General features: G+C 36.0%; 1 protein-coding gene across 1 annotated transcript in view; it reads left to right on the forward strand.

Moving 5' to 3' along the window:
* MED13 (mediator complex subunit 13) overlaps positions 1-16,170 on the forward strand; it is a 98,037-nt gene that overhangs the window by 52,095 nt on the left and 29,772 nt on the right. Inside the window, exons 10-16 of the mRNA XM_068975873.1 lie at positions 2,782-2,995; positions 4,245-4,326; positions 5,982-6,103; positions 8,050-8,140; positions 8,275-8,489; positions 8,711-8,907; positions 9,638-10,554. Of these exons, the coding sequence (XP_068831974.1) occupies positions 2,782-2,995; positions 4,245-4,326; positions 5,982-6,103; positions 8,050-8,140; positions 8,275-8,489; positions 8,711-8,907; positions 9,638-10,554 (1,838 nt within the window). The remainder of the gene's footprint in view (positions 1-2,781; positions 2,996-4,244; positions 4,327-5,981; positions 6,104-8,049; positions 8,141-8,274; positions 8,490-8,710; positions 8,908-9,637; positions 10,555-16,170) is intronic.

Below are 16,170 nucleotides of genomic sequence, written 5' to 3' on the forward strand. Positions count from 1 at the left end.
ATATCTTTAAAAAAATCACAGTTTTTATTTCTTTTATCAGTTTTAAATATAGAAGGATGTATAATGTAAATAATTTACATTTTTCATTTATTGTGACTTGATACTCTTGATATCATTGACTTCATTTCAGTTCTTTGCTGTGAGAACCATTCAATAAAATAACAAAAAGTTGTCTTTAGGTATTGCATTTGGTTTACTCATTTTTATTCCTAAAAGAGCCCTGTGCAGTAGGATTTTTCTTTTTAATGTTACTGCCCACTAGCTTAACAACTACTTACGTGAATAGTGTGGCAGTTTTTATGCTTCTGCCAGAGGACAACTTAATATGAAAATAGTTGTTTTATTCACCTCAACACAGAGTAGTCTTTCAGGTTAGTGACTGGGGCTGGAGGGGTAGGTTCTCATACTTTCCCCCTATGAATAGTTATGTGTATTTGCATATTTAAAATCTTCCCTGCCCTAACCCTGCCACTATTGGACCATTTCTTCCAACTTAATTTTCACATCCAAGTTAGCACACTCTCTGGTTCCTATTTCATGACTTTAAGTATTAAATAAGAAAATACATGTCAAAGTAGATAGGAATACTATTTTAATGATTTATGTTGGTATCTGATAGACATTTCAGGAAACATTTAGCATCTAATATGGTGAGATAGAAAAGTTCTCTTAAGAAATAAATGCTTATTTATAGAACAGAGCCATTCTAATGGATAACTGTAAAGCATACACCCCATTGACAGTTGGGTTAGCACTATGTTCCTATGGAAAAAGGTTTTGTATATTTGAGATTTCAGTTTGAGGATAAATCTGAGGCACATTGAGATAGTAGTGACATATATCATATTTGATAGCATTGTGAGAAAATGTCAGTTATTTTGATTATTTCAAACCTTAGTTTATAGGGTATAGAGTGCTTCTAGTGCTGGACATTAGTGAATAGATTAGCTAGCTATGATAGCTCTGTCATTCAGGTAGTTTATAAACTAGCAAATACCTCATTGATTCCAAACCTTATTTCTCTTATGTTTTTTTTTGTCTTAATATCCAGGACAGACAATAGCAGCAGTATTATCACTTTCTGACAAATAAAGGTGATTTACTTCAAAGTACAACATACTGTATCTTAGAATTATTAATGCAAACACAGTATCTCAATCCTCTGTGGCTTTGAGGTTTCATGTGTTAATTTAGCAAGTGTTTATTGAGCACTTAGTATGTCCCAGGCACTCCTCTAGGCATTTGGGATAGTTGAATAAACAGAGACAAAATGCCTGACATTTAGAGGCTTATAGTCTAGTGGAGTGACAGACAACCGTGAGCGTAAGCAAATTACATAGTATGTTAAGAGATAAATGCTGTGGAGGGAAAAGTAAACCCAGATAAGGGGGATCAATGTTGAGATAGTGGATTTATTTTAAATAAAGTCTCATAAATAGGTGACATGACTTGAAGGAAGTGAGGGAGTTGATCATGCAGATATTTGGAGGAAGAATGTTCCAGATAAAAAGAACAGTCAAGAGTGTGTTGACCTGTTGAGGAACATCAAGGAAGCCCTTGAAAGAACAGTGAGAGAGGGAGGAATAGAATAGTAGAAGATGAAGTTGAAGGGAAAAGGGAAGACAGGTCATGGAAAGCTTTGATAGGATATTATAAGGACTTTGTTTTTTACTCAGGGTAAAATAGTTATTGCAGGATTTTAAGCATTATCTGACTAGAAGCCAGGCTGCCATTGTAACGGTAGTGTGGGAATCTCAACTTTGCAAGCCATAGAGAAAATGAATTCAGGAGTCTAAAAGTGTCATACAAACCAAAAATGAGTCATTTCTCTATTCACACTCACCAAGCACCTTGGTCTTCAGGCATGTAAAAGTCCTAATGATTTCCAGGGTTTTGTGATGCGATCAGCTTGTGACTTCCTTTGCTAAGCCTTAGATTTCACTTTTTTCTCGTCTCTGTTTCTAGTAGTTCATCTTTCTAACTTCAGTGTTCTTGCCTATTTTGTTGTCCTTTGTCATTTTATTGGATATTTTAGGAGAGTATAGAGAATACTTTTATCATTCATGAAGTGGAACCAGAAGACTAATAACTTATTTTCCAATGTGTTTAGTAAAAACCTCTGAGATAACTTGTGCTGAAACTCCACTTGACATTATAAAAGTTTTGCTAGAATTATTTACAGTTGAAAAATAATACAGTAGAAAATTGTTGATTTCATGAAATACAAGTCAGCCTTTTAAACTTTTTAAACTTAAAGTATATCCACTCATGGCAATAGGAAAAGGATAATCACTTTCACTGTATAAAAGTGTAAAGGTATAAACTGTATAGAATTAGACATAAATTATATAAAGGTATTATATAAAGATATAAATTGTATAAAAGTTCAATAATCTCACTGTTGAGTGCAAATTTTGAGAGTTCTGTGCTGAAGTAGTTTAGATATGAATCCCTTTCAAGTGATTGAATTTGTACAGGTTATGCACTTGAGTATTTGGGAATGGAGTGGATTACCAAAAGACAACACATTTGGGTGAAAGACTGTGAGACCAGGATTTTAACTCCATTTCTTTGTTGCTGAATTTGAGACTTCAGTAAATCACAAAACCTTTCTATGCCTGTTTCTTCATTTGTAAAATGGAGGATTGCAAGTTAGATCATCTCTAAATAATTCTTTTTTTTTTAAGAAAATAATTCTGAAAACTTTGATAGTCACTTTAGAAATTTTTATGCTTTTATGGAGAATATAATTAATTTTTCTAATTTTATTTTTTAATGCAGGTTAATGGTGCAATGTAAGAAACCTTTAAAAGTTTCTGATGAATTAGTGCAGCAATATCAAATTAAAAATCAGTATCTTTCAGCAATAGCATCTGATTCAGAACAAGAACCTAAAATTGATCCATATGCATTCGTTGAAGGAGATGAGGAATTCCTTTTTCCTGATAAGAAAGATAGACAAAATAATGAAAGAGAAGCTGGAAAAAAACACAAGGTGAGTAAGAGAAAGTACACCAAAGCGTCACTAATGTTTTGTAGCTCTGCATATGGTACCACAATTCTCATTTTAAAAAAAGATTCATCATTTTAACTTAGAAAAACATTTCTTAAAAATAGGTTAATCAGGCACATTGTACAAAATTTAAGCGCTTATATGGATTTGAAATTATCACTAATCTGATGATAATGAATAGATCTTTATTACAAAAGTTTTGAGATTAGAGAAAAAGGACATTAATTTCTGTTATATTGAAATCAGAACACAGGTTGATAAACTGCTTTGATTCTGAGTAAAACTATGCTGTAAGTGAATTAACAGTTTTCAAAAATGCAGTAAAATACACATGACTGTGTTTATAAAATACATGATATTTTGAATATGTGACCCAAGAAGTAAAGTCTTAAGTTAATAAAGTTTTTTTAAAATTTTTAAAATCAAATATTAAGCACAAGATAACTCTGCTAGAGAAGAGTTTTGCCTTAAGCACAGAATTGGAAATTGAAGGCTATAAAATTACAAAAAGGACCCAGTAATATGTTTAATTCAAAGAATTCATTTCACAAAGTTTTGCTTAGCCTTTTTGTGTGCCAGGTACTTGACATTTTGTTTTTTTGTAAATATGAAAACAAGTAGCTGGGAAGGTAATAGATTTTGTAGAAAGAACATGGACTTTGAAATTTGACAGATTTAGTTTGAAATCCCATCTCCACTACTTATCAGTTGTATTTCCTGTGTTATCTGTAGAAGTAGTTTTCGTCTGTAAGGTGAACATACTTACTTATCCTGTAGGTTAGTTGTGAGAGTTATTAATAATGTCTGTAGAACACCCAGCAGAATGATCAGTACAGCAGTTCAGTTCAGTTGCTCAGTTGTGTCCGACTCTTTGCGACCCCATGGACTGCAGCATGCCAGGCCTCCCTGTCCATCACCAACTCCTGGAGTTTACTCAAACTCATGTCCATCGAGTCACTGATGCCATTCAACCATCTCATCCTCTGTTGTCCCCTTCTCCTCCCACCTTCAATCTTTCCCGGCATCAGGGTCTGTTTAAATGAGTCAGTTCTTTGCATCAGGTGGCCAAAGTATTGGAGTTTCAGCTTCAGCATCAGTCTTTCCTATGAGTATTCAGAACTGATTTCCTTTAGGATGGACTGTTTGGATCAATACATAGCTACTCAAGAATTGGTATATTTTATTATTGGTAAAATATGTATTTCAATCTAATATGTAATATTGTATGCAGGTAGAAGATGGGCCATCTAGTGTTACAGTGTTATCACATGAAGAAGATGCTATGTCATTATTTAGTCCCTCTATCAAGCAAGGTAAAACTTTTATTTTCCCGTCAAAATACGGCATTCCAGGATTGTTGCTTTAAAGTATATCTGATATTCTTGGACTTTTAGTATTCCTTTTTGCATAATCCATGTTTCATATAAAGGGACTAATCTTTTAAATGATGGATTTTAAGGAGAAGGAGGCTTAGGTGATAGAAATTCTGTTTTGAATTGTGGAGCTTCTTTCCTGTGTTTAACCAATAAAAATAACTCCCTGTAAAAGAAGGAGATAGGATAAGATCATTTCCTAAGATCCCTCTCAGTTATAAAAACTCAGTTTATGAATTAGACTTTACTGTAATTTGGTTGTCCTTTTCTCCCCCTTCGCCCAAGTTAGAACAGTTATTGCTGAGGTCCTTATATTGACATAGTTTTCTAGCCCTGTTCTCAGCACTGGAGGTACACTGAAGACTCCACTTTGAAAGTGTCTGTTTTGTCCTCCTTGTAAGTAGAAAAGAGAGACGGGTTGTATTGTTTCTTTTACAAGATCTGTTTAACTTTTGATGGAGGCAAAATAAATTGTTCTTTGGTATGTGTCTATGAGGGACAGTTTTGTTTTAGCATTTGGAATAAATTAGGGAGGATCCATCAGACTTTTTGTAGCCAAAAACGAAATAAGAAAAAATGTCCATCTAAATAAAGAAGAGATGATGGTCTTTCATGAAATAAATATAATGGTCAGTGGTTCTAAGTATCTTGGTGAGTTAACTATTTAGGTTTTTTAGTCTTATTTACCTGCCTTAGGATAAAGGGACTGTGTAATTATGCCTATGGTGTGGCTTTTTCAAAATGTGGACCATCTGCCACTGAGCATCTTTTGAAGTGAAACTTGGGAATCTTGGTGTTTAATAAGTATTCCAGATGACTTTTACACACTAAAATTTCAGAACTACTGCTTTAGTTGGAGAGTGACTTTAATCTTTCTGAAAGGGAGGGTTGTTGCAAGTCGTTTAACCATCCTGAGGATGCTTTGGAAGGTTTATACACCAACTGCTTCTTTTTTTTCCTTGTGTGGGAATGCAAGTGGAATATAACTTTTCCTTTGTATGTTTATTTTCTCTAAAGTAATATTTTTCACTAAAACTGGGGAGAAAAGCAAAAAGGAAAATAACATTTTAAAACTGAAATGAAACTTAACTAAGAGGTACTTAAGTGAGTACTTAAGTTCCTGTCACTGGGCAAAAGTGATTTATCCATTAATGCATTCTCTCACGTTTAATTCTTGTCATACTGTTAGTGCTGGAATTGGAATTCAAATTAAAATAGTCTCTCTGACATAACTAGAGAACTTAATTATTCTGTGCTTCCTTTATGTTTCAGAAAGAGAAACTAAAAATGTCTGTTTAATTCTGTTGTCCTTACAGTTTTATTTGATGCGTTATTAGTGTAGGTTGCTTAGCTATGTTATCGGTTATATAACCTGAGCTTCCTGTGTATGGTGAGCTTCCTTGGGAAGGTATCACCATATATTTACAATTTTTATTTCTATGAAAAAAATCTATGGATTTTAAGCAAATCAGAATTTCTTATTGCATAATACCCTTATAAATGTAAATGTACATGTCTAGGTTAAATAAATAGAATAATACTTATTTGGTCAGTAGTAGAATTTTTTATTTTGTTTTTCTAATTGCCATATGTAGATGCTCCCCGCCCTGCTGGTCATGCCCGACCTCCATCAACCAGTTTGATTTATGACTCAGACCTGGCTGTCTCTTATACTGACCTTGATAATCTTTTTAATTCTGATGAAGATGAACTGACAGTAAGTATCCTTATTAATGATTACAATTAAAATTTATTTTCCTCAATTTTATAGAAGTTTTTCTTTAGAAGTGATATGTGACTTGAATACTATGTTTTAACCCTGAACGATAGGAAATGTTTTGAAATAAAATTTCTCTAATTGGTATTCTTTTTTTAACCTCGTGTTTGAGGTGGTGGTGGTTTTTTTTTTTTTTTTGGCTCCACTGTGCTGCTTGCGGGATCTTTGTTCCTCAACCAGGGATTGAACCCAGGCCCTTGGCAGTGAAAGTGCAGAGTCCTAACCACTAGACTCTGGTGGTTACATTTATAATGTCACCTATAAACTTTAAGGGTTTTTTTTTCCGTTATTTTTTATGTTTGAAGGACATGTATAATTAAGCTTAATTTGATCTCGGCTATATGTTCCTTTTCTGCAGTCCTTAGAAAGCAGAATTAGTTACCTAATCTTTGATCCTGTAATTTTAGAAATGACCCAAGAATTGACTCAATCAGAGAATAAATAATTAACATTGAAGTTATATGCATTGTCAATTTATTCAGGAATTTGTTTGGTACCACAGTTATTATTATAAGACATCTATATACTATAGTAGTGAAAGAGGAAAAAAAAGTAATATTTAATCTTTAACACCCATTTGCAGAGAAAGGTGAAGATAAAAGAAATTAAAGCTTAAAATGAGAGTCCCTAGATTGTGAAATGGCAACCCATGCCAGTATTCTTGCCTGGAGAATTCCATGGACAAAGGAGCCTGGCAGGCTATAGTCCATGGGGTCACCAAGAGTCAGACATGACTGAGTGACTATCACTCAGAATTGAAATCTCTGGGAAATTAATGAATTGAGCATTACATTATAAAAGGGAATTCCTTTTTCATCTGTATAAAAGTAGCTTGGAAACTTCTCCTGTACATTTGGTCTCTTCAAATAAGTGATACAATGCAGATACCACTATATATAAACGTCTACTCCACATCCCATAATATAGTGTATTTTAGGTAAATATATATAGGGAAGCCCTGGTGGCTCAGCAGTAAAGAATCTGCCTGCCAATTCAGGAGACACGTGGGTTTGATCCCTGGGTCGGGAAGGTCCCCTAGAGAAGGAAATGACAGCCCCCTCCAGTATTCTTGCCTGGGAAACCCTGTGAATAGAGAGCCTGGCAAGCTACAGTGCATGGAGTCACAAAGAGTCGGACAAGACTTGGAGACTAACGGCAGTCCCCGAGCACTCCGATACTTCTGTGCTTTCTCCCTGCTGCTGCTGCTCATTTGTCAGTGTTGCTAGCGCTGACAGCTTAGTTCCTGGTATCCTGTTAGGCACTTGGTTTTAGGAACCAAACTGTCAGCTCTAACAACACTGATGACAGATTGGAGATTTTAAGACTTGTTTTGTTCAATGTATTAAAACTTGTCTTTAGTTAGGGATCCTATTGCTTTGTCGTATAAGATCTTTCTGAAGTTTTGCTTAGTTTAACCTTTTGTAGCATATTTGTAGGGGCAAGATTATTAGGAAAGATAAAAATGTAAAAGGAATTTGGAGAGGTTGTTGATTATATAGGAATCTTTAATGTCTTTTATTTAAAGAGACAAATGCTTTATAAGTATCTTTTACTAAGGCAGTTCCCAAATTCTGTAAGTTTTCTTATTATTTTTTTTGTTATTTTAATAAGTTTTAATGTATTTTGAAAGTAATGGTTGTTTTCATGAAGGAACTTTTTCCTCTCTCTGTTAATTTGGAGTATTATTATAATCATTAGAGAAACTAATCTGGTTTATTGATACCTAAAATTTTTTTTTATGTCCTTAAAATGCATCTAGTAGATATTTGGCTATGACGCAAATGGGCTCTACTTTCAAGTTACATACAAATGATTACTATCTTGATCACACTGGATTTAAATTTCAGAGAAATATGTATGTATGTGTGTGTGTGTTTTTTTAATAGCCTGGATCTAAAAAATCAGCGAATGGATCAGATGATAAATCCAGCTGCAAGGAATCAAAGACAGGAAATCTGGACCCATTATCTTGCATAAGTAAGCTTACCAAATATATATTCCAGATAAATCTGCAAACTTTTAATCTCAATAATGTTTCCCATCCCTTTGTTTTATACACAAAATAACTTCTTTTTAGTCTTATGTTAAAATGTGTATTTTATTAAATATAGGCACTGCAGATCTTCATAAAATGTATCCTACACCACCATCATTGGAACAACATATTATGGGATTTTCCCCAATGAATATGAATAATAAAGAATATGGTAGTATGGATACAACACCTGGAGGAACTGTTCTAGAAGGAAATAGTTCTAGTATTGGAGCACAGTTCAAAATTGAGGTTGATGAAGGATTCTGTAGCCCAAAACCTTCTGAAATTAAAGTAAGTATTTTATTTTTCTAGAAAAATAATTCACTTCTACATTTTATATAGAATTGGTTTATTGCTATATTCGAAAATCCTTTCATAATGAAAGAGTAGAATTATATTTACATTTTATTATTCTGTTTAAAAAAAGAAAAAAAGGTTAGAGTTACTTTGTTTTGTTTTGTTTTTTCCCCTCGAAAGACAAGATGCTGAAAATCATGTTGTTTATATTATAGGATTTTTCTTATGTGTATAAGCCTGAAAATTGTCAGGTTCTAGTGGGATGTTCCATGTTTGCACCTCTAAAAACTCTACCAAGCCAGTGTCTGCCTCCTATCAAATTGCCAGAAGAGTGTATTTACCGTCAGAGCTGGACTGTTGGAAAGTTAGAATTGCTTTCTTCAGGGCCTACAATGCCATTCATCAAAGAAGGGTATGATTTAAATTTATGTTATTGGTATAGTATATGAACACTTTTGTAGCTTCAATTTTTTTTTTAATAATTAACACCTAATATATTGGTATCTGGAAAAAGATACTGGTTTTTGAAAATTTTTAAAAATTATTTTCTCATTAATAGCTTATAATGGTGTTTGGTACTGTTAAAAGTATTGAAACACAAAAGATGAGAAAACTTAGTATTTGGAAGCATCTTTTGTTTTGGTCTAAAATTCTAATCACACTTATTTGTATATTTGCCATATTTCACACACTTTTTATATTTAAGTATCTCTGAAATTGGGTTGTCTTATAATTGGTAACATCTTAAAATTGCCACTGTCCTTTTCTACCCATAAACATCTCTAAAATCAGGGTTTTTTTTTTTAAACAATTAGTGGCATCTTAGAGTCAATGAAGTATGAGTACTTCTAGTGCAAGAACTGTAGAGATAGTAATCATGGATATATAGATGTGGAACAGTGTATACAAATTTTATTTATAATAGAACTAATTAGTTGGATTTCACCACACAACAATCACCTGGGGTGGATATATTAACCAAACATATATTTTAATTGTACTTAACAATTTTTGGACCAATTGTGTTTTCATAATTTTCAGTGTTACTGAAAAATACTTGGGACATTTTTAGTTGTATTTCACATTACTAATATGTTCCTTTATGTATGTTTTTTTATTTTCTTTTCCCCTGATGATGCTAGTGATGGAAGTACTATGGATCAAGAATATGGCCCTGCTTATACACCTCAAACTCATACTTCCTTTGGGATGCCTCCTAGCAGTGCACCTCCTAGTAACAGTGGAGCAGGAATTCTTCCTTCTCCGTCTACCCCTAGGTTTCCAACTCCAAGGACCCCAAGGACTCCAAGGACTCCTCGTGGAGCTGGTGGACCGGCTAGTGCTCAAGGTTCAGTCAAATATGAAAATTCAGACTTATATTCACCAGCCTCCACCCCATCCACCTGCAGACCCCTTAATTCTGTTGAACCTGCAACTGTTCCTTCCATCCCTGAAGCACACAGTCTTTATGTAAACCTCATTCTTTCAGAATCAGTTATGAATTTGTTTAAAGACTGTAACTTTGATAGTTGCTGTATCTGTGTTTGCAACATGAATATCAAGGGTGCCGATGTTGGAGTTTACATTCCAGATCCAACACAGGAAGCACAGTATCGGTGTACTTGTGGCTTCAGTGCTGTCATGAACAGGAAGTTTGGAAACAATTCAGGATTATTTCTAGAAGATGAACTAGACATCATAGGACGCAACACAGAATGTGGCAAAGAAGCAGAAAAACGTTTTGAAGCTCTCAGGGCTACTTCTGCTGAACATGTTAATGGAGGACTAAAGGAATCCGAAAAATTGCCTGATGAATTGATACTATTGCTACAAGATCAGTGCACTAATTTATTTTCGCCTTTTGGAGCTGCAGACCAAGATCCCTTTCCCAAAATTGGTGTAACTAACAATTGGGTACGTGTTGAAGAGCGGGACTGTTGCAATGACTGCTACCTTGCATTAGAACATGGGCGTCAGTTCATGGATAACATGTCAGGAGGCAAAGTTGATGAAGCACTTGTGAAAAGTTCATGCTTACACCCCTGGTCCAAAAGAAATGGTAAGTATGCTAATGAAGTAATTTTTCCTATTTTGTTTCAGTTGTATGACTTTTCTTTCTTAAAAAAAGGTAATAAAGACAGTTTCCCATTTAGCTAATAGAGACACTTAAATTTGCACTTAAAACTCCTTCAAGAATCACACTTTTAAAGAAAGAACTTCCAAGTAGTTTAGTTTAATTTCAGCAACAAAAGTATGGTTATTACAAGTCTGTAATTATGTACTTGTGTAGGAGTATAAAAGGTACTTTGCACATGTTAATTAACAGAAAAATGTTGGTTGTCTGCTTTGTTCAGAATTCTTTCACTCATTAAATATTTATTGAGCAACTAGTATGTGCCAGGGACTGTTCTTTTGTAAACTACAATATTAAAGCAAACATATTTCCTGCCCTTTCTGAGCCTATAAGACTCAAAATAACAAATTTAAGTGAAAGTAGTATATGGTATCAGATAGTGACAACTTCTCCGAAGGAAAAGCAGGGAAAGAAGTGGAAAAAGACAGGACAGAAATGTGTTACTTTAGAGGTATGTTTAGAAAAGATACTACTGAGGGACAGCATTTGAGCAAAGACCTACATAGAATGGGGGAATGTAAGCTGTGTGGCTAAACGAGAGAAGTATTTTCAGACAGTGCAAAGACCGTAGTAGTGTGCTTAATGTTTGAGAAACAGGAAAGAGGCACTGTTGTTGAAATGAGCTGGGTGATGGGAGGACTGGTAGCACCAATGTCATGTGGAGTCTTATGGCCCATGTTTAACTGTGGCCTTTATGGTTTATTCCAAGATGACTAGGACAGTTTTGAGCAAAAAAGTAAGACGATCCTTACTTACCCAAATGCATATTTGGAAATACAAGTTTTAAATTGAGAGGAGTGGTTGGGGCTAGAGATTAAAAAATTGTGTGTGTGTGTGTTAGTAGTGTTTTGGGGCTTCCCAGTGATAGCTCAGTGGGTAAAGAATCCACCTACAGTGCAGGAGACATAAGAGATGTGAGTTCAGTCCCTGGATTGGGAAGATCCCTTGGAGGAGGAAATTGCAAGCCACTCTGGTATTTTCTAGGCATGGACAGCGGAGCCTGTTAGGGGGTCACAACCCTTCCTCCCTGGGGTCTCAAAGGGTCAGACGTGACTGAACATGTGACGCCTACATGGCCCCTGTCAGTGTTTTAGACTGTGGAGCTGCATGGAACAGCCTGGAGAGTGACTGCAGGTAGAGAAGTCTAAGGGTAGGACTCACGTTTAGAGAGGGGGAAGAAGAGGAGGGCCCAGGGTAGGCGATTAAGGAGGTAGGAAGAAGACCGAGGAAGTATGGTATACTGGTGGATTTAATGTATCTATAGATACAGATTTAATACATAGATTTTTAAAGTAGTAATTAAGAACATAGGCCATGGAACTGACCACTTGGGTTTGAAACGTGGCTCCATCACTATAATTTATGCCCTTGGGCAAATTATTTCATCTCTGTCTCAGTTTTTGGAAATAGTCAGTGATAGTATTTACCTCTTACAATGTTGAGAGAATCAAATGAGCTAATACAAATAAACAGAGACCATATAAAACAGAGTGCCTGGCACAAAATAAGAATTCAGATATTTGCAGTAGTAACAGTAGTAATAATAATAAGAGTAGCATTAGTGGTATTCTGTTTTATTACTTGTTTTTAAGAACCAACTCATCTTCTTGTGATGAAAGGTCTCATCACAAGAAAATAGAATTTACAACTGTATTTGTTGGTGGATGTTAGCTGGACTTACTGTGGTGATCATTTTGCAATACATATGCATCATCATTTTGTACACCTGAAACTAATATTATGTCAATTATACCTCAAAAAAAGAAAAAAGCACTTATTTGCCAAGCAATAGAAAATGCACAATAATGCTCAAAATCCTTTAAGCTAGGCTTCAACAGTACGTGAACTGAGAATTTCCAGATGTACAAGCTGGATTTAGAAAAGGCAGAGGAACCAGAGATCAAATTACCAACATCTGCGGGATCATATAAAAAGCAAGAGAATTCCAGAAAAACATCTGTTTTATTGACTACGCTAAAGCCTTTGACTGTGTGGATCACAGCAAACTGGAAAATTCTTCAAGAGATGGGAATACCAGACCACCTTACCTGCCTCCAGAGAAACCTGTGTTCAAGTCAAGAAGCAACAGTTTAGAGTTGGACATGGAACAACAGACTGGTTCCAAATTGGGAAAGGAGTACATCAAGGCTGTATATTGTAACCCTGCTTATTTAACTTATGTGCAGAGTTCAGTTCAATTGCTCAGTCATGTCCGACTCTTTGCGACCCCATGAACTGCACCATGCCAGGCCTCCCTGTCCATCACCAACCCCCAGAGTTCACCCAAACCCATATCCATTGAGTTGGTGATGCCATCCGACCATCTCATCCTCTGTCATCCCCTTCTCCTCCTGCCCTCAATCTTTCCCAGCATCAGGGTCTTTTCCAGTGAGTCAGCTCTTCGCATCAGTTGGCCAAAGTATTGGAGTTTCAGCTTCAGCATCAGTCCTTCCAGTGAATGTTCAGGACTGATTTCCTTTAGGATGGACTGGTTGGATCTCCTTGCAGTCCAAGGGACTCTCAAGAGTCTTCTCCAACACCACAGTTCAAAAGCATCAATTCTTCGGTGCTCAGCTTTCTTTATAGTCCAACTCTCGCATCCATACATGACCACTGGAAAAACCATAGCCTTGACTAGACGGACCTTTGTTGGCAAAGTAATGTCTCTGCTTTTCAATATGCTGTCTAGGTTGGTCATAACTTTCCTTCCAAGGAGTACGCATCTTTTAATTTCATGGCTGCAGTCACCATCTGCAGTGGTTTTGGAGCCCCCCAAAACAAAGTCAGCCACTGTTTCCACTGTTTCCCGTCTATTTGCCATGAAGTGATGGGACCAGATGCCGTGATCTTCGTTTTCTGAATGTTGAGCTTTAAGCCAACTTTTTCACTCTCCTCTTCACCTTCATCAAGAAGCTCTTTACTTCTTCTTCACTTTCTACCACAAAGGTGGTGTCATCTGCATATCTGAGGTATTATTTCTCCCGGCAATCTTGATTCCAGCCTGTGCTTCCTCCAGCCCAGCGTTTCTCATGATGTACTCTGCATATAAGTTAAATAAGCGGGGTGACAATATACAGCCTTGACATACTCCTTTTCCTATGTGAATCCAGTCTGTTGTTTCATGTCCAGTTCTAACTGTTGCTTCCTGACCTACATATAGGTTTCTCAAGAGGCAGGACAGGTGGTCTGGTATTCCTATCTCTTTCAGAATTTTCTACAGTTTGTTGTGATCCACACAGTCAAAGTCTTCGGCATAGTCAGTAAAGCAGAAACAAATATATGCAGAGTAGTACATCATGCAAAATCCCAGGCTGGATGAAACACAAGCTGAAACCAAGATTGCTGAGAGAAATATCAACAATCTCAGATAAGCAGATGACACCACCCTTATGGCAGAAAATGAAGAGGAACTAAAGAGCCTCTTGATGAAGGTGATAGAGGAGAGTTTGCTGGCTTAAAACTCAACATTCAAAAAATGAAGATCATGGCATTCGGTCCCATCACTTCATGGCAAATAGATGGGGAAACAGTGACAGACTATTTTCTTGGGCTCCAAAATTGCTGTAGAAGATGACTGCAGCCATGGAATTAAAAGACACTTGCTCCTTGGAAGACAAGCTATGACCTACCTAGACAGCATATTAAAAAGCAGAATACCACTTTGCTGACAAATGTCCATATAGTCAAAGGTATGGTTTTTTCCACTAGTCATGTATAGATGTGAAAGTTTGACCGTAAAGAAGGCTGAGTGCTAAAGAACTGATGCTTTTGAATTGTGGTGCTGGAGAAGACTGTTCAGAGTCTCTTGAATAGCAAGGAGATCTAATCAGTCAGTCTTGAAGGAAATTAACCCTAAGTATTGATTGGACTTCTCTGGTGGCTCAGACGGTAAAGCGTCTGTCTACAGTGCGGGAGACCCGGGTTCAATCCCTGGGTTGGGAAGATCCCCTGGAGAAGGAAATGGCAATCCACTCCAGGACTATTGCCTGGAAAATCCCATGGACAGAGGAGCCTGGTAGTCTACAGCCCATGGGGTCGCAAAGAGTCAGACACGACTGAGCGACTTCACTTCACTTCACTTCATTGATTGGAAAGACTGATGCTGAAGCTGAAGCTCCAGTACTTTTGCCACCTGATACAAAGAGCTGACTCATTTGAAAAGACCCTGATGCTGAGAAAGATTGAAGGCAGGAGGTGAAGGGGGTGACAGAGGATGAGATGGTTGGATGACATCACTGAATCAATGGACATGAGTTTGAGCAAACTCTGGGAGATTGTGAAGGACAGGGAAGCCTCGCATGCTACAGTCCATGGGGCTACAAAGAGTTGGACATGACTGAGCGACTGAACAACAGCAACAAATGGCAAATACTGGGTTATATACCTAATGAGCACTTTCTTTATAACAATAAAGATTGATATAAACAGATAACTCTGCAGCCATAAAGATGAATTTTATCCTAAGAACTTACATTGAGAAAATAATTCAGAACAAAAGAAAATATATTTCAGTTTAAAATTTCAATATAAACATGCTGTAAAACCTAAATTTTCAATCATGGAGTACTTTTTCATTAAATTATAACAGCTTCATTAAATAGTAGCAAGCTGTGATTTAATACATTAGTACCTTTGCCCCAATTGTTTCCTCTGCTTGGGACACTTCTTCCAGGTGTTCACATGAGTAACTCTCTTTTCTCTTTACTTTTGTCAGAAGTCATCTTAGTGTAAAATTGCAAACCACCCTTCATCTTCCCCATCCTGCTGCTTTTGATTTCTCCCTCTAGTGTTTGCTTATTACCTTCTAAACATGTTGTATAATGTATTAACTATTATCTCTCACTCCATCAAGTTCACTCTGTGTGAGTTCTGTGTACAAGAAATGATTTTTGTCTGTTTTGTTTGTTATGTCCAAATACCTAAAATAGTACCTGCCATGTAGTAGATGTCCAGAAATCCAAGGTGTTGAAATATTTGTTAGAAGGAATTAAGAGTCTATAATTTAATGGTAATGTTTATTTTTTTCAAAATAGGAAAAGCTTTGTTCTAATTATAAAAAATACATACTTTCTGAAAAGAAAGTTAATCTAAATAATATAGACAAATAGAAGTAAAAATTGCCCCAGCCCCATCATTACACCACTGCATGATCACTCATCTTTAAGCAACTTTGGCATATCATACACTTTGAAGTGAACAACTGAATGGTTTTTAGTTAGCACAGACTTGTGTAGCCATCACCAAAATCAATTTTAGGACATTTTCATCATCCCCAAAATCTATAGTTATGAGCGCTCACTCCTGTTTTCCTCCAACCACCCGCTCCTTGCACTGGCCGATGACCAGTCTATTTTCTGTCTTTGTAGATTTGCCTCTTAAATACTCCATATAAATAATAATATACACTCTATAGTCTTTTGTGATTGACTTCTTTTTCTTAGCATAATTTTTCAGAGTTCATCCAGGTTGTGGCATGTGTTAGTACTTAATTCATTTTTATTGCCAAATAATATTCTATTTATGCATATACCACATTTTATT

This window comes from Capricornis sumatraensis, chromosome 8, assembly GCF_032405125.1.
Source record: "Capricornis sumatraensis isolate serow.1 chromosome 8, serow.2, whole genome shotgun sequence".
In the NCBI taxonomy this organism is placed as follows: Eukaryota; Metazoa; Chordata; class Mammalia; order Artiodactyla; family Bovidae; genus Capricornis; species Capricornis sumatraensis.